Source organism: Peromyscus leucopus, chromosome 5, assembly GCF_004664715.2.
Source record: "Peromyscus leucopus breed LL Stock chromosome 5, UCI_PerLeu_2.1, whole genome shotgun sequence".
Classification (NCBI taxonomy): Eukaryota; Metazoa; Chordata; class Mammalia; order Rodentia; family Cricetidae; genus Peromyscus; species Peromyscus leucopus.
Window position 1 is genome coordinate 134,488,730 of NC_051067.1, and position 27,890 is coordinate 134,516,619.

The 27,890-nt window shown below is 44.1% G+C and overlaps 1 protein-coding gene across 4 annotated transcripts in view; it reads left to right on the top strand.

Moving 5' to 3' along the window:
- Epc1 (enhancer of polycomb homolog 1) overlaps positions 1-27,890 on the top strand; it is an 86,311-nt gene that overhangs the window by 47,052 nt on the left and 11,369 nt on the right. For 3 of the 4 annotated variants that reach the window (XM_028873046.1, XM_037206388.1, XM_028873028.2), the window contains exons 2-10: positions 14,279-14,438; positions 20,572-20,717; positions 21,531-21,737; positions 22,311-22,459; positions 23,621-23,780; positions 24,844-25,020; positions 25,126-25,215; positions 25,294-25,442; positions 26,241-26,593. In XM_028873046.1, the coding sequence (XP_028728879.1) occupies positions 14,279-14,438; positions 20,572-20,717; positions 21,531-21,737; positions 22,311-22,459; positions 23,621-23,780; positions 24,844-25,020; positions 25,126-25,215; positions 25,294-25,442; positions 26,241-26,593 (1,591 nt within the window). The remainder of the gene's footprint in view (positions 1-14,278; positions 14,439-20,571; positions 20,718-21,530; positions 21,738-22,310; positions 22,460-23,620; positions 23,781-24,843; positions 25,021-25,125; positions 25,216-25,293; positions 25,443-26,240; positions 26,594-27,890) is intronic. The other variant, XM_028873037.2, reaches the window with a different exon arrangement.

Below are 27,890 nucleotides of genomic sequence, written 5' to 3' on the forward strand. Positions count from 1 at the left end.
TGGCTGTGGTGGCACACACCTTTCTTTAATCCCAGCACTTCAAAGACAGCCAAGGCTACACAGAGAAACCCTGTCTCTAACCCCCCCACACACACAAAGGGAGCAGGGATGATTTCTTGCTCTTGTCACATTTTATATCTCCATAGGTCAGCTGGGGATCCAAGCTACTACAGTAATCATTGTTTCAAACATGGTGATGCTGGAAAGCACTTTGAAACTTTGAAAGTCTTTGAATCTTAGCCTAGCAGTTAAATGCTGTGGTCCAGATGGAGGTAACTTTGAGAATTTCCTGCCAGAAAGTTGAGTCCTCCCAGAAGCATCTGAGGAAAGGCATTTTGAGTGTCCCTGTTTTATTGGCTGGGGAAGATGAAATGTGCCCAACAGTGCCTTGTATTTGGAGCAGTCTGCTAACTGTCCTGTTTTCAGAGAACCTTTTGTTGTGTTTGTTTTGAGACAGGGTCTCTATGTAGCCTTGGCTGGCCTGAAAGTCCTGTGTGGACCAGGCTGACCTCCAACTCACAGAGATTAATGGTGTACCACCATGCCCAGTTCAGTGAACCTTTGTGAGCAGATTAGATGTGTGTCTTAAGATGGTTGTATTTTCTAATGCTTTAGTTATTAATCTAGCCTCCCCTCTGTTTAAAAAAAAAAAAAAAAGTGTTTGCTTTCTGGCCATGGTTTGATTGGGGTTTAAAATACCATTTACTTTCTCAAAGCTATTTTGTGATTGAAATTTATAGACTGAACAAAACTCCCTAATTGAACAGATGTTTTAACACCACTCCTGTGCCAGCCTTTATTATTGCAATGTTAACGTGCGATTTTAGGCTTTAAAAAAAATAAAAAGATTGATTGGCACTGTCTGTTAAAATTTATGTTTTTGGAATGAGATCATGGCTACTTTGGGTTTTTGTTTTTTTTTTTCATAGAATTAGCCTATTATTCTCACCAAATTTAATGGAATCTCTAAATTCCAAATTTAGTGTGGTTTACTTAATATCTTTGTAAGGAGTCTCTCTTAAGTGCTACCTGAGCTGCAGTTAGTCTTTATGTGAGCCAGAGGCTTTTATAAGAAGACATGTTGTCCGTCGCAGTGCCGCACATCAGCTAAAGACACAGTGAGCTGACGGTGGGGGCCGGCCTGGAGCCGCTGCGGGTGACGGTTGCGGCTCCTTCCCCTTCTTCCCCTTCTTCCCCACAGTCAGTGATTAATGCATTTCTCTGTTTCGTGGAAGGAGGTGACTAGATTTATTTCAGAGCTGGACACAGAGTCGTCACACTCTGTGTGTGAATTTGAAATGAAGTGCAGTTGTGGTTTTGACTGGAAGCCATGAGAACAGAATCCTGTGTGGCTCCCACTTGTTTCCTTTTGTGTTCCAAAGTGTGTAGAGGCCTCACTGTCCTAGAAAAGCTGAAGTGGCCGACTGGAGTCTGTGTGCTTTATAGTACTAAAGTTTTCAGAGAAAGCCCTTGCCAGTGGGACTGGATGATCTTCAGAGGTTTAACTATCGACAGTGACAATTGGCCAATAAAAATTAGGTGGGAACTGTGAACTAGAGTAGATCTTTCCTCCAAAAAAAAAAAAAGGAAAGAAAAGAAAAAAGTAGTTGCTGAGTTTTGTTTTAGTGTTTGGGAGGGTTTTGTAAATTTTTTTACTGTAGTACTGAGGAGTGAATCTAAGGCCTTGTGAGCTTCATATATACAGAAAGGATTTCTGTTAGTCTGAGTTCAAGTCCATTGTATCATAATGACCATTAGAATAATAAGCAGCAGTAAGGTTTCATTGATAGAACTTCTTGGAATTCTCAATATAGCCCTGTAAGTTAGGTATTATTTTTCAGCCCCTTACCAGTAAGAAAACAGATGTTAAATTGATTTTGAAGTGCTAGGTACTTCAAGTGCTAGGTACTAAGAGGTTCTATTTCATTTTTGCCCTTATAATAGCAAATACCTGATTATATTTTTAAAAGGTAATTGAGGGGCTAGGGCGGTTTCTCAGTGAATAAGAGTGTGTACTGTGAACCCTGAGGATCTGAGTTCAAGTCCCGGCACCCACTTAAAGACAAGCATGACTGCACACCTCTGTAACTCCCCACCCCATGCTGTAGGGTTGAGGTGGACAGCAGATGCTGGGGGCCCACTGACTGGCTGACCTGGTTATTGGCCTAGCCGATTGGCACGCCAAGTTCAGCAAGACACTCTCTCAAGAAAGAAGGCAGAGAGCTCTGGGGGAAGACACTGGAGCTCTATTCTGGCCCTCGTGTGCACCACAAATACATGAGAAACTGAGGTTTAAAGAATGCCACACCAAATCGGTAAATGGCAAACTGGAATTTCAGCCCACGTTTCTGATGTTGCTCTTTGCATGCCTTTCTGCTTGACTGTTGAAAAATTCTACTAGAGTCAAACTATTTTCATATGCCATTAAAAACAAAAGCAACTTGTGTCACATTAAGCTTATTAGTAATTTGAAATTATCAGATATTCCTTTTCTTCTGCATTTAATTAGCAAATGAAGAAGAAAGGATTTTTGAGACTGTCAGGCTTTTCTAACTGGATGGGAAGACACTGCTGTTCACACAGGTGAGAGGCACTCTGAGAGGTCATGTATGCTTTGCTGAAGCCAAGGGACTGGGTGCCACTAAAGGCAGAGAATTACGTACAATTATTTTTAGTCTCAGTTTGAAAAAAGTAGTAACTGTCACTTTTTCCCACTGTCCTGGTTTCCTTAATTGCCCAGGTCTCAGCACTTGTGCACACTCTGAAGGTTTGAGTTTTCAGATGGCTTACACAAAATATGTAATAAGGTAAATGGAACACTAGCTGAATACTGTGTGTGACATCAGCCAGCTGGAAAACAACATTTCTTTATAGGTCGAATTTCATCAAATAGACACTTTGTTTTGACCACATTTGTTCATCACACAAGTCTTCCCTCTGAATGGTGAATAATTTGTTTCTTTTAAACAGTAAAATGTTTTTATACTAATATACTTAATTCTCAAATCAAATGAATTTCCTCATAAGTTTCTTTTCCTGAGTATATCCTATAAATGATAAATCACAGGCTTGCAAGACGGCTCAGTGGAGAAAGGGCTTGATCTGCAAGCGTGAGGACCTGAGTTCAGATCCCCGACGACCATGTCAGAGTGAGGCGTGAGGGCACACACATGTGTGCTCCAGCACTGCTTATATAGCCAGCCAGTCGAGCTCAGTCTGTGAGCTCTGGTTTCAGTGAGAGACCCCCTCCACTCAGGGAAAAGTGGACATACATAGCGGAAGCCACTCAGTGTGGACCTCTAGCATCCCCCACCCCCAACACACAGAAGAAACTACGTTATTCCTACATACTAGTGTGGTGTCAAAGTTTCATGTGTTGGAAGGACTAGTAGATATTAATATTCTGGTTTTAGACTCAGCAAGATAAAATAATGCTTATTGAAGTTGTAATTTCCCTTCACCATGTTCAGTGCGTCCAAAATTGAGTGATAAAGAGTAATGAGTTACCAGGAAGCATAGGTATATGTTGTTGGCTTTCCAGTCAAATAAAGGAAGTTAGGAAATCTACTGCTTTCCTAAACTGACTATGGCTTCTCATGATCCTTGTAGCCATTGTTTAGATCCTTAGCTGCTTAAAGTATTTGTGGCTCGCTGGCGGTGGTGGTACATGCCTTTAATCCCAGCACTGGGAAGGCAGAGCCAGGCGGATCTCTGTGAGTTTGAGGCCAGCCTGGTCTACAAAGCAAGATCCAGGACAGGCACCAAAACTACACAGGGAAACCCTGTCGAAAACAAACAAACAAAAGGTATCTGTGGCTCCTCTTAATATTAGCAACCAACCTGAACTCAGCCAGAGCTGGGAAAGGAAAGACTCAGAGGAATTAGGCACCTTTGAAAGACTAGGGTTGTGAAGCCAGACCAGAACCCAAATCCATCTTCTCCCACTGTGGGCAAGTGGCATGATCTTACTGAGCCTCGCTTTCCTGTAAAATAGGTGTATATAGTAAGAGACCTAAAAGTAAAGACGAAGTGTGCTTTGTATGGTCTAACACTTCTACTTGATAAGCTGTATTATGGAGGATTCTAGTAGCTGCCACTGGGAGTCTCCCTATTCCAGACCACTGCATGTCAGAATCTAGACAGATGTATGTCAAAGGTCTACAACTGGTCTGTAAAGAATTGGACAGTAGATGCTTAGCTTTGCAGCCTTCCAGTCTTCCAGAACCCCTCCGCTCTGCTGTGAGGCAAAAGCATGCTTGGGCAGTCTTCAATGACCAAGCACTGTTAGGCTGGACTTGCTCCTCCCCCCAGCTGGAGTTTGCTAACTTCAAATCTTCTTCCATAAAACGTGGTTCAGCATTAGAGCATCTGTAGTAAATAGAGCTCCTTTTAAAAATGAAAAATAAAAATGTAAACTTCATGGGAAATGGCTCGTTTTAAATTCATCAGTGGAAGGAACTACAGGAGTTTCCCAAAATAGGTGATTCTGTTGTAGAAGAGAAGATTTTAGCATATCACAGCTTAACATTATAACTTGATTTTGAAGCTTATTATACAGTGTGAATTGGGACTCATCAGACTTTTCAGTACATCACACTAACATAAATAAGGAAGCTATATAAGTGTTTACAGGACAGGCATCGTCTGTTTGGGCAGAGCATGGCACTTGTGAGGACTCGGCATCCTTTTTCCCTGTTTGCTGAGATTGTTGATGCAAAGACAGTGTGCCGACTTCCGAACCGCCCCTCCAGGAACACCTTTTTAAAATCACCTTTTCTAGGTGGGTCAGTACAAGAGTATTCAGTGACTAATCCTGTCAACCCTGAACTTTTTTCCTCTCAAAACTGTACCATACCATCATTCTGCTACCGTATTATCTACCCTGTAAGCTATGTGGCTGTCCAGCAAAGAGGAGGAGACACAGATATCCATTCCTGCTACGAGTCTACTTGTTTCTTTTTGCTCTTTAAAAAAACGATTATTTGGAGATCATTTCAGTTATAGAAGAGGTGTGAGAAAAGAGTAGGACAGAGGCTGAGCAGAAAGTTTGATCCATAAAGTGACTGTGAAAACCCAAGTTCAATTCCCAGAACCCACATAAAAAAGGAAAATCCCAGCACTGAGGAGGTGAGGCAGAGGCCTGGGGCTTACTGATAGCAAAACATCCATCAAAAGCCAGGTGTGGCACCCCACATTCTAACAGCACTGAGGGTGCAGAGGAGGGAGGATCTCCCAGAGCTTGCTAGCTAGCCAGTCTAGCCAGGCTTGGGAGGTCCATGTTCAGTAAGAAGCCTTGTCTCAAAAGTGGTAAGTTTTGAATCCCCGGTTATTGGATATCCACCACCACCCATGTAATAAGCCATTCAAACCAAATTGACAAATCCAGGTTTAATGAACAGAGCAAAGCAACTCCTGGGTGACCCTCGGGAGGGCAGGAGAGGAGTCGAGTGGTAAATATGGCTACCAGGTCTTAAGTAGCCTATAGACATGGTCTTGAGCAGCCCCGGGGAGGGGCTGCTGCTTGGTGGGCTTTTTGAGGCGGCAGGGTCTGGAATGGAAGGAGTGAGACCTGAAAGTTCTGTAAGATACTGACTCTGGGTGGAAAGTGGTGGGGTATTAGGTTGGAAGAACTAGTTAGATACACATCACAAGCAGCTCACAGCAGGAAGACAGTAGAGAGCCTCAGATTAAGAGTTAAGCCTCTGACCAACCCTGCAACTACCCAGGCCCAGAACCAGAGTTATGTGTTGGCCCACCCCAACATCCACCTCATCTGTGATCTGCTGGAGCACATGAAGGGACTGGTCCTGCGGACCCAAAGCTGCAGGGTCTCCTTGACACAAGACAACAGCAGAATATCCAAGAGGAGTCCCAGTGAGGGCCCAGCATTGATGGTGTTGCAGAAACCAGAGGCCTCGAACCAGACCCGTGACTTCGCAATGAACACTTGCAAGTAAAGATGTCTGGACAAAGGGGTTTACTGCGTGACTCACTGTGCTACACCACAACTTCCATGACAAGATTGATTTTTCCTTTCCATTTTTTCAAAACCCTTAAATTTTATTTCAGTGGGGAGGTTACAAGGGCAGAGGAAGAGTACAAAGGGATGGGAAATGAATGGGGTGGAGATGCATGATGTGAAAGACACAAAGAATAAATAAAAAGAACGTTTAAAAAACAAATGAGTTCAGCCTCTTCAGAAAGACCACTGGCAATAGCTCCAGAAGAGAAGGTGGGACAGTGTTCTGCTCGCTGATGAGCTGTAACTTTGGAAAATACTGAATGACTTCCAGAAAAAGAAAAAAAAAAAACAAAACAAAAACAGAAACAGAAATCTCTAAGAGTTGGGCCTGATTTGGAGATGGGGAAGGAAAGGAAGGCACTGGTGGGAAACTTGGCTTCAGGCCTGGGTGAGGGAGGCAGGACAGCTGAATAAGATCAGAAGAGACCAGTGGGGGAGGGGAATGGACACGGATAGAGGTGGATCCGGAGCTCTTGTGAAATCTGAGTGGAAATTAACTTGCAGACCCACCGCCAGCATGGGAATAGTGGGGCTCTGACAGTGGCGAGCAGTGTGGACAGCAAGTGGAGGTAATGTCTTAACTGTGGCTGTGTGTGTCCATCGGATGTGTGCACCGTAAGTCAACGTGCTGCCTCCTCTGGCCTCACAAAGAATAAATAGCCTTTGTGTTTTCTTTGACTGCTGCGTTAGCAGAAACCAGAGGCAGCGGAGAGGAGCCGCTGATGTGAGGAGTAGACGTCGCTGCGGAGCTTCTAACCAGGAAGGGAAGGAAAGGGGCGTTGGGACTTGTTCTGATTGGACTGTGACTTTCCTAAAAGTAAGGAACTATAGTTTTACTCTCGCCCTCTCCCTGTTATGTTGAGCATCACATCGAGCCTTGCAGGAGCTTGAAAAGTGCAGCGCAAACAGCCCGTTGGGGCTACAAGGAAGGACTTAAAGGCAAGGGTCAAAATTAAACTTACTCTGCCTTTGAACATGTTAGTAACTTAGGCCCTGGTTGTTTTGTGAGGAAGCCATGTGCCAGTTAGGTCAAAAGACAAGGTGTGTGGGGAAGACTACAAAAGCTAGCTCTGTGAGAAACAGTGGGTTCTCTGCCCCGCTGTCCAAGGAGGCTCAGGTAGGTGGGCATGGTTGTCCAAGGACTGAGAGGCCCTTCCTGCTGCAGGAGAGCAGATGGACTTCTGACCTGATGACTTAGTCTTCTCAGTAGCTCCAGGTCTCAGAAACAAAGGTCATTTGTACTTTGGGGATTTGCTGACCAGTATCACACAGTATTGATGAGAGGTGATGGCTGCTGGAGGGCTCTGGCTGAGCTGCCCGTTACTGTCAAACTCTGGTGGAATGAGAACGTCGTCTCCATTGAGTTAGGAGCTGTAGACTGGCAATGGCTGGGAACATCCTTCCTTGCCACGGCCCCTCAGGGCACCCAAACATGCCCAGTGCTGGACTTTAGTAATGAATTAGCAACTAATTCATACCGTGAAATAGCAAAATTTCCTTTATAACTTTAAATTCTGGAACTTCAGGATTATACTTTTAAGTTCAAGTATAGTGGAAAATTACCTTTTCTGTTTATTTCTTTTGGAAAACTATTAAACTACTTTATTGTGCCACATTGTCCTTCAACCATTTTTAACTATTCCCTTGAACATTTGAAATATCAAATTATATATTTAGTTTTTGTTTGCCTTTTATGAAATTTTATCTTAATTTTTTATGAAGTCTGTTTGAAACCATAGTCATTTGCGGACCTTATATAACTAGGACAATTTATTTATTTAATTTTTTTAAAAAAAGCTTTTTGAGTATTTGTAATGTGTTAGGTCTGATTCTCCTCCTAGAGCAAAACAGGAGGCGAACACTCAGCTGAAACAAATGCAGCCACAGCCTCCACGGCTGATGGACGGTATGGGGGAGTTGAAGCAGGGTAAGGGGGTTCCCTTTGTTTTGTTTTGTGGTACTGGAAGATCAAACCCCAGGGCTTCATGTGTGCTAGGCAAGTGCTCACCACTAAGCTATATCCCCAGCTTTTTTAAAAGCAGAATTTATGAACATTTTCAAGCACAGAGAAAGTTGACGACTTCCCCGGTGATTGCCCATTCGTGATGTCTCACCAGCCAGCTACTGCAGTTAACGGGTTGGTTTGCCTGCTTGTTGCTCAACTATGCATCTCCCAAGCCAGGAAAGGGCTTTCCAGAGCTCACCCATCACCCTGTGTTGAAAGTACATTTTCATTTCAAACGCCAGTTCGTGTTTGTGTTTCAGAACTCTAGGGTAGCATCAACCAGAGTTCAATTGTTTGTTTTCTCATTTTGAGGTAAAATTGACATACAGAGGAATTTGCAAATAGTGTTTATTAGTTGAATTGTAGCATTCATAAGTTCGCATCACCTAACCCCACATCAAAATGCAGAACATCACCATCATCCTCCTTGAGACTCCTTTCCTCCAAGGGGGCTGTTTGCTGGGATCTTTTCTACCTTGGGCTAACTTTGTGTGTTTAAGTAGGTGGACTCTAGTGTGTGCTCTTGTGGGTGAAGCTGGAGTGGAAAGTTGAACTAGTTCCTTTTTGTTACTGGTATTCCACTTTCTCACTAGACCATAGTTTATCCTATTTGGGGCGTGGGGAGACTGGTTGTTTGATAATGGGGTAAATCCCAGATCCCCATATGCTGTACACATGCTTTCTCCCTGAGCTGTTACTGTAGTGGGTCCACCTGTGGCCACTGGATGTCAGTTTGAGGCTCTTGTTAGTAAGATGATTGAGCATTCTTACACAGGTCTTTTTTGAGCTTATAGCCAGTTTCTCTTGAATGAACACTTGGAAGTAGATTTGCCAAGCTATATGGACTGTGAATGTTGGGTTTTATAAACTACTGTGACTTCTCAATGACAGCATATATATGCTGTCCTTCCAAATACTCCTCATTTTTTGATGTTGGCCTTTTCAATTTTAGCCATTCTAGTGAGTATAGTGGAAGAATCTTGGTAAGCAGTGATCCTTCTAGGAGGAGACTTGTATACAAAACTTGAAGGAAATGCAGAAGAAAGCATTGTTGGAAGTTGGACAAACAGCAAAGACTCTGGTGTGATAATAGCTGGATTATTGCCCTTCAGTAGATTTTTAACAAAATTACCCATCTCTTGTTTACCCAGAAGGAATTTTATATATTATTGCTACTTAGAACAAACTGTCTCTAATTCAGTTAGAATAGTCTAAATGTAGCCCAAATTGTTACCACTGTTGTGAGGTCATTACTTGCTTAAATAAATAGATTTAGTGGTTGTGGCATTTGTCCCATTCTGTTATATAGCAGAAAGAAACGTGTTTCCTTGTGATTCGTGCTTTGTTGAGATTCCTTTCTCTGCTTTCCTCAGTGATAACTTATAAAATATTACAAAATATTTTTGTATAATATTTTATACATAAATATTTTATAAATAATTTATAAAATATTACAAAATAAACCAGGCTATAACTAGAAGTTTGCAAAGATATTCTTGTCTAGTCCTCAAGGTTAAAAAATTATCCCCAAACACCATGAAAAAACACCTCTTGAAGAAAAAGTTAAGCGGCACACTAGAGGCCTTTCATCTGAAGGAGCTTGCATTTTGGGAACTGGTATGTAAACATAATGACAGCCTGCTATCCTAAGTATAAAATGTGCTTCTGTTGGAACATATGTGAGGGACAGTTTTGTGTCTGTGTGCATGAGGCAGCCGTGAAGAACAAGTAGGGTTTCCCATGGTGAGTGAGCAAAGGCAGATTCTCATGGCACATTGTCAAAGCCCACCTTTCAGGCAGATTCATCTCCTGGACCTAATAGAACTCTGGGGTTTTGGTTTTGGTTTTGTTTGGTTTTTCAAGACAGGGTTTCTCTGTGTAACAGACCAGGCTGTCCTCAAACTCAAACTCACAGAGATCTGCCTGCCTCTGTCTCCCGAGTGCTGGGATTAAAGGTGTGCGCTGCCATCACCCAGCTGGGATTTTTTTTTAAAGAGATGTTTTCTGACTTTTCAAAAATGAAGGGCATGCCCTGTCTAGAGCCGTATACTCTTTGGCAGTAGGTACCCTCAACCAGCTCTTATAATCAGGCAGTAAACATCAGCCTATTGACAGAGCACAGTATGGAGGTCAGAGAAGGATCTTGGCTGTCAGCCCTGCCTCATCTTGCACCTTATTTGAAACAGGCTCTCTCATCGTCTACTGCTGTGTATACAAGCTAGCTGTCCCCTGGGCTCCTGGGGACTCCTGTATCCACTCCCGATCTCACTGTAGGAACGAACGCTGGGATTACAGATGTACTACAGCACTCCTGCATTTCGAATGTGTCCTCAGTGCAGGGTGGATTTGCAGGCGGACCCAAAGGATAAACTGTCTTCCATGTTCATCTAAGCACTGAAGGATGGCTGAAGGGTCTGAACTGGGAACAAGTGTACAAACTGAGGATAAAGTGCCCTGCCCCCCTTCCCTTCCTCCTCCTGACATCAGGGTGTCTGCCCTCCCAGCTGGGCCTCCCAACACCCTGTCTCTAGGCATAGGGGAGAGGACAGGACCAGCTAGAGCTCCGTCCTCCTCCTCCTCCTCCTCCCGCCATTCACTCTTAGTCTCTACTGTCCCCCAGGAACCAGTAGTAATCTGAAAGTTTCAATACAAATGTAAAACAGATTTATAAACAGCATTTGTTTATACACCATAGTGTTTTAGCTGTGCGACTTTTCTGAGATCAAGTGTGACAAACTAAAGTGTTCTGTAAGTTTGACTTATAGAACTTTCTGTACATAAAAAAAAATCCAGAAGATAAAAGTTTGTACGGTTACTCTGTGAAACTCATTCCTTTAATGTTACATGGAAGCAGCCCTTTCAGAGCTCAGCAAAGAAAAGTGACATTTGAGGGAACCTAGCAATAACTTGTTAGGAAAATACACACCTGTTATACCCAAAACAAAAATATGCAAAATAAATTGAGATGAATAAAGGTTGGCGGGGTTTGTTTGTTTTTAACGAGATAGTGAGCCAGGTGATGGCATCTGCTTGGAAAAAAGGATAGGGCGGGTACAGTACCATTGAGTTTGAGGTCATCCTGGGTTGCGTAGTGAGCTCCTGGTCAGCTTTGGCTCCATAGTGAGACCCTGTCTAAAATAAATAAATAAAATGGCCGGGGTTGCTGAATAGTATTACTCCAGGGAATGTTGAAATAGATGTTGGGAGTCTGTTTAAGCACATTGTAGTTGTCTGCAGATGCTTTCCCGTGTCTAAAAAATACTTTATACGTAGTACAACGGTGATGATTTGTTTTTGTGGCATTTAAGAAGAAAGTTTATACATTTAGATTGTTCCCAGGTAGTTTGTGTTTCCTCCACTGTCAATCTATATTGTGAAATTATCATGGATTTGACTTGTACAGTGAAACCTAGAATATCTACTGAAGAGAGTAAAGTCTCGGTATGGAAAGCTTGTCGGGATACATCTCGTGACACAAAGCGTGTAGTAAGACTGTTTTATAATAAGGCTCTGTATATCACTTTATAATATACTGCAGGTTGTATTTATATATACAGAAAAAGTATTTAGGTGAATATATGCATTCTTAGTGACCTTTTCACACAGCCGGAATGCTTTTCACTCGTGTGTGTGTGTGTGTGTGTGTGTGTGTGTGTGTGTGTGTGTGAGAGAGAGAGAGAGAGAGAGAGAGAGAGAGAGAGAGAGAGAGAGAGAGAGGAGAGTTAGTTTATGCTAAATTAGGCATTTGTAGGGCTAGATGAGGACAGTCCTTTTATAGCAGCTGATGCGCTCTCAACTAGTAAGAGCTTTCTGAGTAATAACTAAATCAAAACTTATTTTGCACACTTGTTACACCAAACCTTTCAGCCTCACGGTTATCTTAAGTTCTAGCCAGTTTTGTAAAGGCACTCTCGGCTCTTCCCCTCCCCCCTCACGGACTGACTGGAAGACTTGCCAGGAATCACAAACTGTTAGATGTTGGAGTTGGCTCTAATCCAAACAGCCTGAGTCCAGGGCACATGCTTCTAGCCCTATTCTTACTGTATGTCCAGAGGGAACTTTGGAAATTCAGAAGGAAAATTATTACTTGAGACAAAAGGTCTTTTGAGTATATGTCCCCCATGAAAGAGTCTTTTAAGTTTATAAAACTATATGAACAGGATAGTTGGCTCATAAAATATTTCTTACACATAGCCTGCTGTCTTTATATATAGTAAGTTGAGCTCTGCTTTCCATCCTGGGTCTCTGAAGTAGTACCAGCCACAGATGTAATGGTGCACAGTCCTGCAGTCAGGAGACACCTGCACTGATGGCTGTTTGTCTGTCACTTGAAGATTCGAATATAGACAGAGCAATCAGGCTCGCACTGTCTTTCCTGCCGGCCAGGCAGTTTTGACAGAAGCTGCTCCAGTTGCTCAGGATGGAAACCTCTGTCCTAAACTGTGTCTGGAGCCTCTCAATATGTGGGACTGGGGTGAATTGAAAAGACTGGTGCAAGTATGCCTATGGCCTCTGCAGCCCCAGCCTAGGGCTTAGTAGCAAAACCTAGTGTAAACTGTGGGGTGGCATCTGTCAGTCATGAGGCTGAAGTTCATACAACAGGGAAGAAGCAATGGACTCATGAAATCTTTTGTTTGGGTTTTTGTTGTTGTTTCGAGACAGGGTTTCTCTGTGTAGCCCTGACTGTCCCGGAACTCACTCTGTAGACCAGGCTGGGCTTGAACTCAAAGATCTGCCTGCTTCTGTCTCCCAAGTGCTGGGATTAAAGGCGTGTGCCACCACCTTCATTAAGTCATTTTGTGTAAGGATCAAGATGGAAGAATTAGACTCAGGCTTAAATCAGTAGAAAATTTGTGGAGCTAGTCCTGGATTCTTCTCCAGCCTTCTTGGTTAGTCTGAGGTATGGGGACTCAGTGGTGAAGTCTTCAGCCTGGAGCTCTGACGTAGCTCCACCCTAGGTGTGCTTTTGGCTTTGCTTTTAAGAGTGGAGAAGTAACATCTATAGTGAAAGATGGTTCTGCTCCCAGAGTTGGCCTTCTGTGAGCATGACTCCTGTGAAGTCGTTGGACAGAATGCTGTTGGATTGAAGGACCCTTAAATGGCAAGCGTAGTCAACATCTGGGACTGTGGTTACCATCATAGTCCTTCCTGTTTTTACCTTTGAACGTGCCGTTAGATAGATAATGCTCATTATGAAAAGCCCGATGGGTCACTTCCAACCTGAGGTTCAGATTCCATGCACGGTGCAATGTAGCTGAGCCCTCCAGGTTCCTTCAGCCCCTTCCGTTACACACATGATGCTTTCCCAGAGCTGGGGAGCATATGCTACCTAGAGACCTTTTCATCTTCCTCAGGACTAGGACTCCTACTGTTTGTTGTCTTCAGCTTTCAAGATAGATGTAGCCTTATCCTGACTTCTCAAATGTGACCCTTTTCAAGAGACTTACTGACTTTCCCGGAATCGTTTCTCTCTTGGAAGCCTGATGCTGTGGCACATGAGGACAGCTGGTGTGGGCTTAGCTGTGTGGGAGGACCAGTCACCTTTCTCCTGGATGCAGCACACCGCTGGTTGTGCTCGTCAGCTCCACAGCATACTGTGTTTTAGTGCATCAGCATGGTGCATCTGTGCTGGTTACTCAGTGCCGGTGTGAAGTGCCTTGTTCGTGTGGGCGTTGTACCTCATATGTGGGCTGAGAGAAACTCATGGTTCTCACTGAAGGGTGACTGCCTTCACTTCGGATGCCTCAACTGTTGCCTTACCCATAATAAGCATCTAGAATAAAAGCTAAAATATAGTTATCGCTGCCATCTCATACCCCAAATGTTAGTTCTGTGTTAAGCTTGTGTCCACCAGCCCAGAATGGCTTACTGGCAAAGCATAAGGGAAAATTTTAAAGTTGCCATGAGAAGCAAATCACCATTCGTGGGTCCTCTTTTGTCTTGAAGACTAGCGGGTAATTTGCCATTTGAATGCTAACCCTTTGTAACCTGGCTGCTGTGAGGTGGGCTTAGAATGTCTCCCTGCTCATTCTGATTTGTTGCATTTTCTGATTCCTCCCTGTAAACAAAATGACATTGACATTTTTATGCTGATTGTCTTCCTAGTTGATAACTGTCTACATAATGAGACCCTGTGTTGGGGGAAAAAAATCTTACACCAGCTGTGCTGTTAGGTCTCCCAAAGTTCCTTCAGTTGAACCTTCTGATGGGTCCGTTTCCGAGCTGACACTTTGTGTTTTCCCTGTTTTTAGGAACACCATCTTCAGCGGGCTATCTCTGCACAGCAGGTGTACGGCGAGAAGCGGGATAATATGGTTATTCCAGTTCCTGAGGCAGAAAGTAACATCGCTTACTATGAGTCCATATACCCTGGGGAGTTCAAGATGCCAAAGCAGCTCATTCACATACAGCGTGAGTGTTCTTTTAATGGTTGTTTTTTCTTCTGTATTTATCTTTTTATTTGACTTGGCAAAATCTGTTTCATTGACCATCGTGGCCTAAGTTAGTAGAGCCTATTTTCCACTTTTAACAAGGTATGTTACATCTGGGGATGTATCTCTCTGATGGAGTACTTACTTAGCATGCCACAAAGCTCATTAATCATTTTTTAAGAATTAATACCAATGGTATTCAATCTCTTCCACAAAACACAAAAAGAGGGAACATTCCCCAACATGTTTTATCACATCAATACTAATGACATCCAAATCAGGTAAGTCAGATGATCACAAGATGTTACTAATACTTCTTATGAACATAGTTGCTGAAGTCCTCAATAAACTCTTAGAGAAAATATCTTCACCCAACAATGTACTGAAAGATACAATATGCCACAGCCAAGTGAGCTATATTAAGATTGGAAGGCCAGGTCAGCATTTGAAAATCAAGCAGTATAACCTACTGCATTTAGCAGGCTGTACTAGTTATATTTTTGTTCATGTAACACAAGTTAAGAGTTATCTGGAAGAAGAGCCTCAGTTGAGTAAAACCTCTTCATCATATTGGCCAGTAGGCAGTTTTACGGGGCATATTCCTGATCAGTGACTGATGTGGGAGGACTCAGCACTGTGGTTAAATAACACAATAGTTATTTAATAAAGAATAGTTTGGGAAGAGCACATCGGTCCATCTCTTGCCTAGGCAGCACAGCAGAGCTGGCCCTGATGGCATGGCCTCGGACGAGCCGGTTCTGAGGGCTTGAGGACAGGAGAGCCTGCCCTACCCCTTGCCAGTGTGGCGCTCTGGTAAGCTGCCCCTCCAGCCAGTCCAGTGACTCATTGCAGTAAACATTTGCAAGTAAAGCTGTTTGGGCACAATCGTGCACCGTGTGACACACTGCACATCGAAACTTCCACAGCTAGACATGCCTTTAACCCCAGCAGGAGGCAGAGACAGGCAGATCTCTGTGAGTTCGAGGCCAGCCTGGTCTACAGGGTGAGTTCTAGGACAGTGTTATGTGAGGCCATCTTCATGTAAATAAAATGTGTTTTAAGCATTTACACCCCCATCCTGTTTCTCTCCCCTTTCTTATCCTTTTTAGTCCCTTTTCTTCCCTAGAAAGTCTTCCTTTTGCTTTCATGTCATTTGTAAATACGTGAGTTTATTAATATCTGTAAAGCCCAAGGCCCACAAATGAGAGGAAACATGAACGTTTGCTTTCTGAACTGGCTGAATTTGCTTAATATGATCATCTCCAGTCACATCCATTGTATGGCAAAGAACCTAACTTTGTTGTTCTCTGTGGCTGAAAGGTTCCACGGTTTCTTTCTCCAACCATCCCTCTGCTGTTGGACACCTAAATTGGCTTGTAACTTTCAGCTGTTGTGAGTAAACACTGGTGTCCAATGTGTCTGTGACATGCTGATGTGGAGTCTTTGGGGGTAAACCCAGGGAGTCGGCCATGTATGGGATGAATTTTTATTTTGGGGGAATCTCTGTGCTGGTTTCTGGTGTGGCTGGATTAGTCAGTTCACTGGCCAAGGGTGAGCAGTGGGTAACTGGTTCACTGCCCTCGGCAGGCAGTGGGGTCAGCTCCCAAGCGGTGGGTGAGGGCGGGTGCCTTTGCTTTCTGCCGGCACTTGATGCTTGTCATCCTTGTGTTAGCTCCTCTGACTCGGGTGAGACCCGATCTTGGTGCAGTTTTTATTCCCATTGCTTTCGTAGCTAGTGATGTGGAACACTTTTCTGTGTTTACTCACTATTTGATCTTCACCCCCTGAAGACTGCTCATCCCATTAGCCCGTTCGTTATTCATTGTGTGGTCTCATTGCCTGTTGTTTGTATAGTCTGGATACTAGTTCCATCAGATGTTCAGCTTGCAAAGATTTTCTTCCCTTCTCCCTACTGTCTCTGTGCTCAGTTATCGATTTCCTTTGCTCTACAGAAGAGGTTGTTGTTGTTGTTGTTGTTTATGAGGTCCCAATTGAATATTTTGGCCTTCTTTCATGAGTCTTTTTGTAAAATCACGTGTTTGTAGGTGCACAGGTTTATTTCTGTGTGCTCAACTCTGGGGCGCTGGTCTGCAGGTCTGTTTGTATGCTGGTGCCTCCCTGTTTGTCTGCCATGACTGTGGCACAGCTGGAAAGCAGGGCTGGGGGTGAGATTTAGTGGTTTTAGGGTGAAATAAATGTGCCTTAAGAAGGCCATGATGAAATGTATTTGGGAATGTGTGCCTCTCCCTGCCTCCAGAATGATAGTGCTATTACTGCTGTGTAGTGTAGGCGGTAGTAGCCTTGTGGTGTTCGTTTGTAAATCTATCGCTGAATGTTATTTATTAACATTTCACCAAACATTAGCTTAGGAAACTCCTTCTATTTTTATGTTGACTTGGCTCAGGAACAAAGACATTATTTTCTCTTTAATTCTAGTCAGAGTTCTACAAGAAGAAACATTAAAACCATTACTGTCTTCAGCCCCATTCTCTAATGCTTCTAAACTGTTTCACATAGTTTTGCTCAATTTTCTCCTGATCCACGGGATCAAAAAGCAATAATATTCCATAGCAATAAGCACACCAAGTACCTGTGTCGTTAGGAAAGTGTCTGACCCCAGGCTTAAGCAGGGGAGGGACAAGATGACCCTGGACTATCTAAGTGCAGTAATAAATTATAAACCACTGGGAGAGGGATGGTAAACTCAGGAAGGTGATGAGTAGCTCATGCTTCCAGCCGAATGCCAGAGCTTGTGACACAATGGAGAGGTCCCATGATCGAGGTGACATCACAGGGATCACTAGTATGTGTTGAACCTGAGGGTTGGAGAGTTGGATATTTGAATATTTCAAGCTCTTCCCCTACATTGGGCAGCATCCTGACTTGATAAATCAGAATTCCCAGATGGAGCCCAAGAAGGGGCTCAGCTGGTAGAGGCACATGCCACCATGCTGAGTTCATTCCCTGGGCCAAGTTACAAAAGAAGAGAACTGACTCCTGAAAGTTGTCCTCTGGCGTGTGTGTGTGTGTGTGTGTGTGTGTGTGTGTGTGTGTGTGTGTGCGCGTGTGCGCGCGCACATGTAATAAAAATTGTAATTATGTTATGAGGAACAGGTAAATATTGTGTGCCTCCAGGTGTGATATTTTGAGGACTGAAACAGTTCTATTCTATTCTAGTCAAGAACGCAATCTAATTATGATAGAGGAACAAATCAGATTTAAAAAAAAAATGACCTGTTAGCCGGGTGGTGGTGGCGCACACCTTTAATCCCAGCATTCGGGAGGCAGAGCCAGGCGGGTCTCTGTAAATTCAAGGCCAGTCTGGTCTACAGAGCGAGATCCAGAACAGGCACCAAAACTACACAGAGAAACCCTGTCTTGAAAAACCAAAAAAGAAAAAAGAAAAGAAAAAACAAATGTGTTTGCATGTGTGACATCGGCTTGCATAGCTTCAGGTACATGTGGAAATAAGATGAGAAAACCTAGCATCTTTACAAATACAGATAAAGGCACTCAGTATTTCAAAATGTTTTTATTTTGCAATGTGCAGAAATTTAGACTTTCAAAGGAAAAAGCAGGGGTGGGGGGGTGCAAGGAGGTTTTGTTTTTCTCTCTTTCTCCTGAGTATGATGGCTCATACCTGATACCTGGCATTTGGGAGGGTAAGGCAGGAAGAGTGTCAGCCTAGGCTGCATAGTAAATTATAGAATGAAACCCTGTCTTTAAAAAAGAAGGGTGGTGGATCATCAAGATAGCTCATTTTGAGTTAGGGTACTTGTCTCTAAGCCTCATGACCTTTGTTTGACCCCCAGGACCCACATGGTGAAAGAAGTACCCAAAAGTTGTCCTCTGACATCAAGAGTGCACAGACACAAAAATAAATGAAATGTAAAAGGTTGTTTTTCCTCCAGTAGACACTTTAAAACACAATCAAACGTCATGTTTTCATTGCTTCCCAGAACAGGTACTATGTCTTTATGCCCAGATTCTGAAAGCATGCACGAGCTAGTATTTCTGTGCCTGTCTCCACATCTACCTACAACGTGTTCCAGGGCCTTGCTTTGCACTTATCACCAGGCACGTGTGGGTGTTTAGCACTTGGAATGCAGCTCATGTTGTCAGAGGCTGAATTTCAGATTTTACTTGACTAGTAGAAGTTTAACCAAAATGGTTAGGGGATAAACATCCTTTGGTTAGAAGCAGAAAGATGCTCTCTGCCTCTGCCCCAGCATACAAGGGTCTCCAGAAGCCTGCTTGTGGAGCAGTGACAGGCAGTTGGAAAACAGTTGAAGAGCCAATGGCTGCAGAGTCTGGCGTACACAGGTGCTAGCTAGCACTGAGAGACTTGTGTAAGTCCAGACATCCACTGTATCACTCCCACCACATTTAGTAAGTCAATGGAAAAGACAGTGAAATGTGTTTAATTCTGCAGATACTTCTTACTAAAGTTCTCTGGGCACCCAGGGAGTGTCCCCTTATTTCACAGATGACTGGTTATTGCTGTGGTGGTTTCCTCCTAAGTAAGTAGATTTACATAACACTGAAGTGCTTCTCAGTGGAGTCTGCAGATAGTGGCACAGAAGAAGTTACTCAGAACACTTGGAGGTTCATAGGGAAGACATGGGGCGAACACGCTTAACAACTGAAGTGAAATAGTGCAAGAGTGACGAATACAGGGCATGATTGGGGTGGGGGTTAAAGCTGTGTATAAAATTTTAGGTAGGATTGAACTCGGTGGTGGTGGTGGTGGTGGTGGTGGTGGTGGTGGTGGTGGTGGTGGTGGTGATGGTGGTGATGGTGGTGATGGTAGTGGTTGGTGGTTGGTGGTGGTGGTGGCGGTGGTGGCGCACACTTTTAATCCCAGCACTCAGGAGGCAGAAGTGGGCAGATTTCTGAGTTTGAGGACAGCCAGGGCTACACAGAAAAACTGTCTCGGGGGAAGAAAAAAAGCTTCCAGGATTGCTTGAAATGCCTCTAATTTATACAGAATGTTCTATATCTTCACAGCCCGTTTTTCTGTTGAGGGTTTAGTTTCTGAAACAGAAGAGCTCAGGAGCCACTTCCTGGGTGAGTGATAGGCAAAGCACTTTAAAGGACTGATGTCAAGCTGGATTTTTAAAAGATTGCATTGGCATTTACCTGCTTAGTAGCTAAAAAAGGACTGCTACAAAGGTCTGAAGTCATAAACTCATGCTGTATGATGGAATCTTGATATACTACTGGGTCATCAAATACTGACATTAGGAAGACTGTTAAAACAATCAATCAAAAAAGGCCTCACCATCCTAGGCATTGGATTGCAGAGTTGAAAGTAATAACCCAAAGGAAAGAAAAAATAGATGCTTTGATGTCAAGCTGTTTAGTTTTCCTTGATATCATCCTCCCTTGGTGTCTGTAAGCCACTGAATGCCTTTGGATGCTGTAGAATGGCGATTCTTGACAGCGTACATAAGCAGCAAGGCATTTGTGTCTGGCAAGGTGGTGGTGATTCTCTAGACTTGTACCGTGGGAGCTGTCACCACTGCGAGTCGTAGCCTCCTTAGTCTTTTGGAATAATAGCTAAATGATTTATAAAATAGGACTTAAATAATCTCGAAAAAATCCCATGTAAAGTGTGGACGGGGCGTCCTGTTTGTTCTTCTTTATAGCTTTTATCTACATCCAGTTTGTCTTTGGCTTTCAGTGTTGAAGACATAGCAGGAAGTGAGCCTAGAATGTGTGTGACTCTGAAGACAGAGCCTAGAGTATGTGTGACTCTGAAGACAGAGCCTCGAATGTGTGTGACTCTGAAGACAGAGCCTAGAGTGTGTGTGACTCTGAAGACAGAGCCTCGAATGTGTGTGACTCTGAAGACAGCCTAGAATGTGTGTGACTCTGAAGACAGAGCCTAGAGTGTGTGTGACTCTGAAGACAGAGCCTCGAATGTGTGTGACTCTGAAGACAGCCTAGAATGTGTGTGACTCTGAAGACAGAGCCTAGAGTGTGTGTGACTCTGAAGACAGAGCCTAGAAGCCCTCATTCTTTAGGAGCCCAGGCCTTGCTTTATGCAGCGTCTGTGCAGCCTCGTCTGGTGGAGTCACTCAGTAAATGATTGCTTATGGTTCCTCTGTCAGCTTTTAGTCTGGACGCCGAGCAGCCTGACTACGATCTGGATTCTGAAGATGAAGTGTTTGTGAATAAACTGAAGAAGAAAATGGACATCTGTCCATTGCAGTTTGAGGAGATGATTGACCGTCTAGAAAAAGGCAGTGGTCAGCAGGTACAACTTCATTTCTGTATGTGTGTGTTACATATAAATGCCTGTATGATGTGAAACCATGCAGTATTAAGGTGGGCTGAGCCAACAGACTCCGGAACTCAAGGCATGAATTTACATCTGCCTAGTCTTAACCTGTATAATTTTGAGCAATATATTTAAGTTTTTCATGCCTCAGTCACCCCCAGCTATATGTAGAGATAAAAATAATAAACTGGAAGGGATGTGGTGACACATACTTTTAATCCCAGTGCTTGGACAACAGAAGCAGGTGCATGGATCTCAGTGAGTTAAAGGCCAGGCTGCTCTACATTTTAAGTTCCAAGTTAGCCAGGGCTACATTGTAAGACCCTGTCTCCAAAACAAAAACAAGCAGAAAAGTCTTCAACTGCCATTTGTGTATTTGGTGAACAAGTAGAAAGTGACTAATATCAAGTCCTAAAGTCATGAAATACAGTAAACCGTGACCTGTGGAATTTGATAGGAGATCGCTGGAGATGGGGCTGGAGATGGGGCTTTCTTAGTACAATACCTGCCTTGCATGCATGTTGGGTTTGCTCCCCGGCACCAGTAAATCTCCTGTAGTGGTGTGCACCTGTCTTGATTCCAGCACTTAGAAGGTGGTAGGAGGATTAGAAGTTCAAGGTCATCCTCTACAAGTTCAAGGCTAGCCTGGGATACCTGAGACCTGTTTAAGAAAACATACTGTCAGTACTGTTGTTGGCTTGATTGTTGTCGTTTAATGAAGCAGTAATGGATGGTTTTGAGTCCTTGCATATGTGTTTTTTGAAAGTGACGTAATGGTTTTACATTTAGCCAGTCAGTCTGCAGGAAGCCAAACTACTGCTAAAAGAAGATGATGAGTTAATTAGAGAAGTTTATGAATACTGGATTAAAAAGAGGAAAAACTGTCGAGGGCCATCACTTATCCCATCGGTCAAACAAGAAAAGCGAGATGGCTCCAGCACAAATGACCCTTATGTGGCTTTTAGAAGGCGGACTGAGAAGATGCAAACTCGAAAAGTAAGTGCCTTTTGAAGAAGAAGTGTAGTTATTGATACGGGACTTTGTGCCCTAATCTGTGCCTTCATGTGACAGTCCTTGAAAGTCTACTAGAGGGGCTGTCCAGTGGTTCAGAGCACTCGTTTCTGTCAGAGGGCAGGGTCGCCATCCCTGTCCCCATATCGGACAGTTCTCCAACACCCGGGACTCCCTTTCTGACCTGTGGGCACGTGTGCCCACACACACACACACACACACACACACACACACACACACACACACACACAAAATCGTTTTTTTAATCATTCCAATTTTAGTGTATGTGCTGCCAAAGCAAGCACTGTTTTTTTCATTTTTTTAATTACACTGGAAAATATTAAAATAAGTTGACCTTTAGTTTTTATAGGGCTCTTAGTAATACATATTAATATTGGCTCACAAAAAAAAAAAAAAAAAACCCTGTACAGACTTGCTGTCTTGCTATTCTGTGTTCCCCTCCTGTGTCTTTAAACTGTAACCTGTAAACGCACACATTCTATGTGCAGCTGCTTAGAAGTGCTTCTTGAGGTTAAGGAAGCAACTTTATCTTTCCAGAACCGCAAAAATGATGAAGCGTCATATGAAAAGATGCTTAAGCTGCGTCGGGATCTGAGCCGGGCTGTGACTATCCTGGAGATGATCAAGAGGAGAGAGAAGAGCAAGCGGGAACTGCTGCACCTGACACTGGAGATCATGGAAAAGAGGTGACGCTTGTGCTCGTGTGTTAGGACTGAGGGCAGTCACAGTGCGTGTGTTTCTAAGTGCTGTAATTACGGGAATGGTTTCCTTAAGTAACAGAGGCTGTGATGCAAACTCTGAGACTTTAGTCACAATTCTGTCTTGTTTTCTCAAAGTGATTGGCTTCACAAACAATGATCGGGTGTTTCTATTGAGGAATTCTTTTGTTCTTTTGAGTTGTTTCTGTGGCTGTGTGAGGCAGAGTGAGAGTGTGCTGTTGAATGCTGGTTGTCTATTTGGGGTGTTTTGTGGGTTCATGGGGGATATTTAGTACTAGAGATGAAACCCAGGACCTCGCACACTGTAGTCAAGCATGTTGCAATTAAGCACCAGATATGCATAAATTTTAATACTCAGATGACCACTTGGTGAGGTAAACAGTAAAAGCCCCAGGTCTCAGGGTCCTGCTTCTCAGTTCCTCCTCCCCCCACCCCAAAAATATCACTTGAATTTCTTGTGATTCTTTCAGAAAAAAATACTTTTGTAGCACAGACAGCCCTATTAGCAGGAGGTTCCTTGGCAGGACTTGGGGCTTTACAGCCTTAGGACTTCCCCTTCAGTCCCCAAGACAAAGCTACAGGGCTCTGGATGTAACGCCATCCGTAGAGTGCTCGCCTGGCAGGCAGGAAACTCTGGGTTTGAGCCCCAGCACCAGGTGATCCAGGTATGATGGCCCGTGGCCTGCAGGAGGTGGTAGAGACAGGAGGATCCAAAGTTCAAAGTCAAGACTTTAAAGGCTCAAAGGTCGAGCACTGGCTGCTCTTGCAGAGGACCTGGGTTTGAGTCCCAGCATCTATGTGACAGCTCACAACCTTCTGTAAATTTAGTTCCCAGGGACCCAGTATCCTCTCTGGCTCCAGGGGCAAGGTACACACTTGGTACACAGACATACATGCAGACAAACCACCCATATGCATTCAAAGTCACCACTGAGTACATACCAGCCCAGGATACATGTCTCAGAAAAAAAGCTCTTAAGTGGTTTACCCCACCTGCAGTGGGCACACCAGGTAACTAACTGGGAAGGTGGATATTGGATTAGTCTGACTTGTAGATCATTTCAGTGTTTATGGAGTCATTTCACTGTACTCTACATACAGCTTAAAGTCTCCTCTCTATCGTTTCAGGTATAATTTAGGTGACTACAGTGGAGAGATCATGTCTGAGGTCATGGCCCAGAGACAGCCAGTGAAGCCTACTTACGCCATCCCCATCATCCCTATCACTAACAGCAGTCAGTTCAAACACCAGGAAGTCACGGATGTGAAGGAGTTCAAAGTTCATAAGGTGAGTAAGGCTTGGTGACAGTAGCATCCGTAAGGAGGAGAAATAAGTAAATTCTACCGTAAGGTGTGCTGTCCACTGGAAGGAAACCAGCCGTGTGCCAGTTTCGTTCCTGCTTCTCTTTCTTCCTCGAGAGACGAGGTCTGATAGAGGAGGGTTGCTGCTAGGGGCCGTGAAGTGTCGACGTGATTCACGGGGCGGAGGCTTGGGGAGAATAGGAAGCCTCCCTGGCAGTGTGAGTGAAGGAAAGAGTCGACCAAGGGACCTTTTAACAGTCGGTGACATGGGTAGTGGTGTTGAAGGGGAAGTGTTTGGACAAGTTAATACTTAACCAGATAATTCACAAGTTGTGAGGAATAAAATTGGTGAAGGGGAAATAAAATTAGTAAGGGGAAACCAGGGAAATAAAAGATGACAGTCAGTGTGCCTTTTTGAAAAACGTGCGTCAGCTTGGGGGGGCGGGGCACACTCCTTTAACCCCAGCACTCGGAAAGCAGAGGCAGGCGGATCTCTGTGAGTTTGAGGCCACCCTGGTCACAGAGTGAGTTCCAGGACAGCCAGGCCTACACAGAGAAACCCTGTCTTGAAAAAACGGGGGGGGGGGGGGGGGGAGACAGGGTAATTAATGGAATAGTTCTTTTACCTAGAACAGTTTTTTCAATTTTCATTTAAATGTTGTTGGGCTGGAGAAGGCTCCGTAGTCAGAGCACACACTGCTCTTGCAGAGGACAGCGCTTGAGCTCCCAGCACCACATGGATGGTGTACAGCTCTAATTCCAGCTCCAGGGGACTTGATGGTCTCTGGCCTTCCCAGGCGCCTGCACGTACCCATGACGTACATTTTAAAAGCCTTTGAAGCATGTTTGTTTTGAATGGAGAAAATGTAGATTATTCGAAAACAGAATGAACCTCTGAGGGTTGCGGGGACTGCCAGGGAGGAAACTGGGGCCTTTTTTAATAGTGTGAGCAGTTCACTCCCCAGCTAATAATTAATAGAAGTATTAACAGAAGCTGCAGGCTGTGGACACGGCTTCTGGTGTGTAACTGATTTGTGTCTGTGTCGCAGCAGGAGAAAGCCGACCTTACTCGACCCAAGCGCAAATATGAGAAGAAGCCCAAAGTCTTACCGCCGTCGTCGGCCGCCGCTCCTCAGCAGCCGAGCCCTGCTGCACTGCCCGTGTTCAGTGCTAAAGACTTAAACCAGTACGACTTCCCCAGCTCAGACGAAGAGCCTCTGTCCCAGGTAAACAGAAGACCAGTTCTCTGCCGGCGGCGGAGGAGGAGGAGGAGGAGGAGGAGGAGGAGTGCAGGAGCCCACAGGTCTGACCTCTCACTGCTTTATTTCAAGGTTTTGTCTGGCTCTTCGGAAGCTGAGGAAGAGAATGACCCTGACGGCCCCTTTGCTTTCCGTAGGAAAGCAGGCTGTCAGTACTACGCTGTAAGTGTCCACTTTTGTTTGTAAAGAGCAGGCGTCAGATAAACTGACAGAATACAATAATTTGGATTTTTTTTTAAGCCTCATTTAGACCAAACTGGCAATTGGCCCTGGACTAGCCCTAAAGATGGAGGATTGGGGGATGTTCGCTATAGATACTGCTTAACAACTCTCACCGTACCCCAGAGGTGTCTCGGATTTGCACGAAGACGGGTTGGGCGCGGTGGAAGGTAATGCGCGTCTGTTTCCCTTGCACCGAATGCTTTTAGACACTGAAATCCAAGTTTAAACTGAGGCCCTCCTTGAGAACAGACGAGCGGCTCCAGCTCACTGCCTAGCCGGTTTGTCTGCATGAACCCGCTCCTCCTCCCGCCAGCCTCCCCACTGCATGGTTCTAATGGACCCGTGCAGGCTCTTTTCTCCCCAAACTTCCTAACGTCTAAACCAAGTTACCACAGGATAAAATTCTAAGGAAGGACAAGTGTAAAGTGTGTTTACACACTCAGGATTTGGTTCAGGAAACCACAAACAGAGTCATTGAATTCTGAGGGAGAGTAGACGTTAACTACTGCAGTGGTTGCCTCTTGTGCTCGTGGCTCACTTGGTCAGGATTCGGTTCTGGGGTCTGGAGTAGAATCCCTTCATGCATACAGTGAAGGAGAGAGGAGCGGCACAGCACAGGAAACTCTTATCCAGCACTGAGATTGAGGCCAAAGACCCAGAGCCAGCAAGATGGCTCAGTGGAAAGAGGCATTTGCCACCAAGCTGACAGCCTGAGTTCTTTCCCCAGGACCCACACGGTGGAAGGAAAGAACCAACTCTTGAAAACTGTCCTCTGACCTCTGCATGTGCCCTGTGCCCTGTGCCCTGTGCCATGCACACCCACTGTGTAAAGAGCCAGATACTACAGTGATGAACTTTGGCTTTTAAATATGCAGTATACTTTTATTCAGCTTTGGGGCTCTCGGGAAAGAGAAAAAAAAAAAAAACCTCTTTGATGTAATCTCTGACGTCTGCTCCTTGTGCAGGGTCCTGCTGGACAGAGCGCATTCAGACTATGACAGTATGTTTCACCACCTGGATTTGGACATGCTTTCCTCACCACAACCTTCTCCAGTCAATCAGTTTGCCAATACCTCAGAAACCAATACCTCGGACAGATCTTCCTCGAAAGACCTCAGTCAGATACTAGTCGATATCAAATCATGTAGATGGCGCCACTTTAGGCCTCGGACATCATCCCTACATGACAGTGACAGTGATGAACTCTCCAGTAGGAAATTACATAGGAGTATAACTCGGACAGGAGCAGCACAGCCTGGGACCCACACGTGCAGTACCTCCGCGCAGAGTAAAAGCAGCAGTGGCTCCGCACACTGTGGTACGTTCCTTTGTGGCACCCATCGCCATAGCAGGGTGGGGTCATCCATCTTGTTGAGGATGTGGTCTGTGACAGCCACGGTTAGACACCTGAAGGATTTCTTCGACCTCTGCTCACTAGTGTTGTTGCTGTGTGCTGTTGTTTGTGTGCATGTATCCTTCCTTAACCACAACCACAAAGAGATGGTGTGTTGCTATGTATTTAATGTTTCATTTGTTACCATGAGGCAGCCCATGAACCGCAAGACTCATAAATTTAAGTACTAAGAAAATAAAAGGGCCCCCCCAGTTGTTTGGGGTACGTACTTGAACACCTGCCTCATCTGGTCTGCTTAAATGTAGAGTCAGTAGTTACACATAACATATGCTGAGATAGTTATGTAGAATACATGCGAGAGAAACTGAATTTTAATGCTTTGGGAACATTTTTGGTAATACCTACTTTGGTGCGATGAGACTAAAATACTGAAAATACTACAATACTCTTGGCTTTCTTTTTTGAATCATTTGAGTCTACATTAAGTTGTATAAATTACAGAAGTTCACTATCAAGACGGCTCAGCTGGTAAAGGTGCTCAGCACCAAGCCTGACAACCTGAGTTCAGTCCCCAGGCCCCACCAGTAGAAGGAAAGAACCCATTCAGGCTGTCTTCTAGCCTGCATACGTGTGTGCATGTACACACCCAAGTATATCAATACAATAAGTGAGTAAGTATTTATTTACTTGTGATTTTGAGGCAGGGTCTCACTATGTAGCTCTGGCTGTCCTGGAACTCACTTTGTAGACCAGGCTGGCCTCGAACTCACAGAGCTTCTTGGCTCTATCTCCTGAGTTAAAGACATGTGCCACCATGGCTGACTAATGTTTAAAATATTTTTAAATTACATTGTTAAAGCTCTTCTAGATTAATTTTAATATAGATTTTTTTTTAAAGGATTGCTTCCCTAGTTACCTATTTAGGTACAATTAAAGTGCTTTCTAAGGATGAGAATTTACTGTCATCTTCAGAAGCCTTCAGAAAATGCTTCATAAACTAACATACTCATTAGTTACAAAAAATGTAATTCTATGAACTGTCTAAACTTGAGAATTGGAAAATATGTTTCTGGGATTTAACTGATTATAATTGCACTAATTTTGGTGACTTCTTCTGTCCTGTATAGTCCTTAACGTCAGGCTAAAGAGCTGTTCAGTATGGAGGCTTAGATAAGCACAAGTGTGGCAAGTTTAAAGTGTGAACTTGTAATAGTTACTCAAGAATAGTTTTTAAGGTGTAGAAAAGGTTTGGAGACCTTAT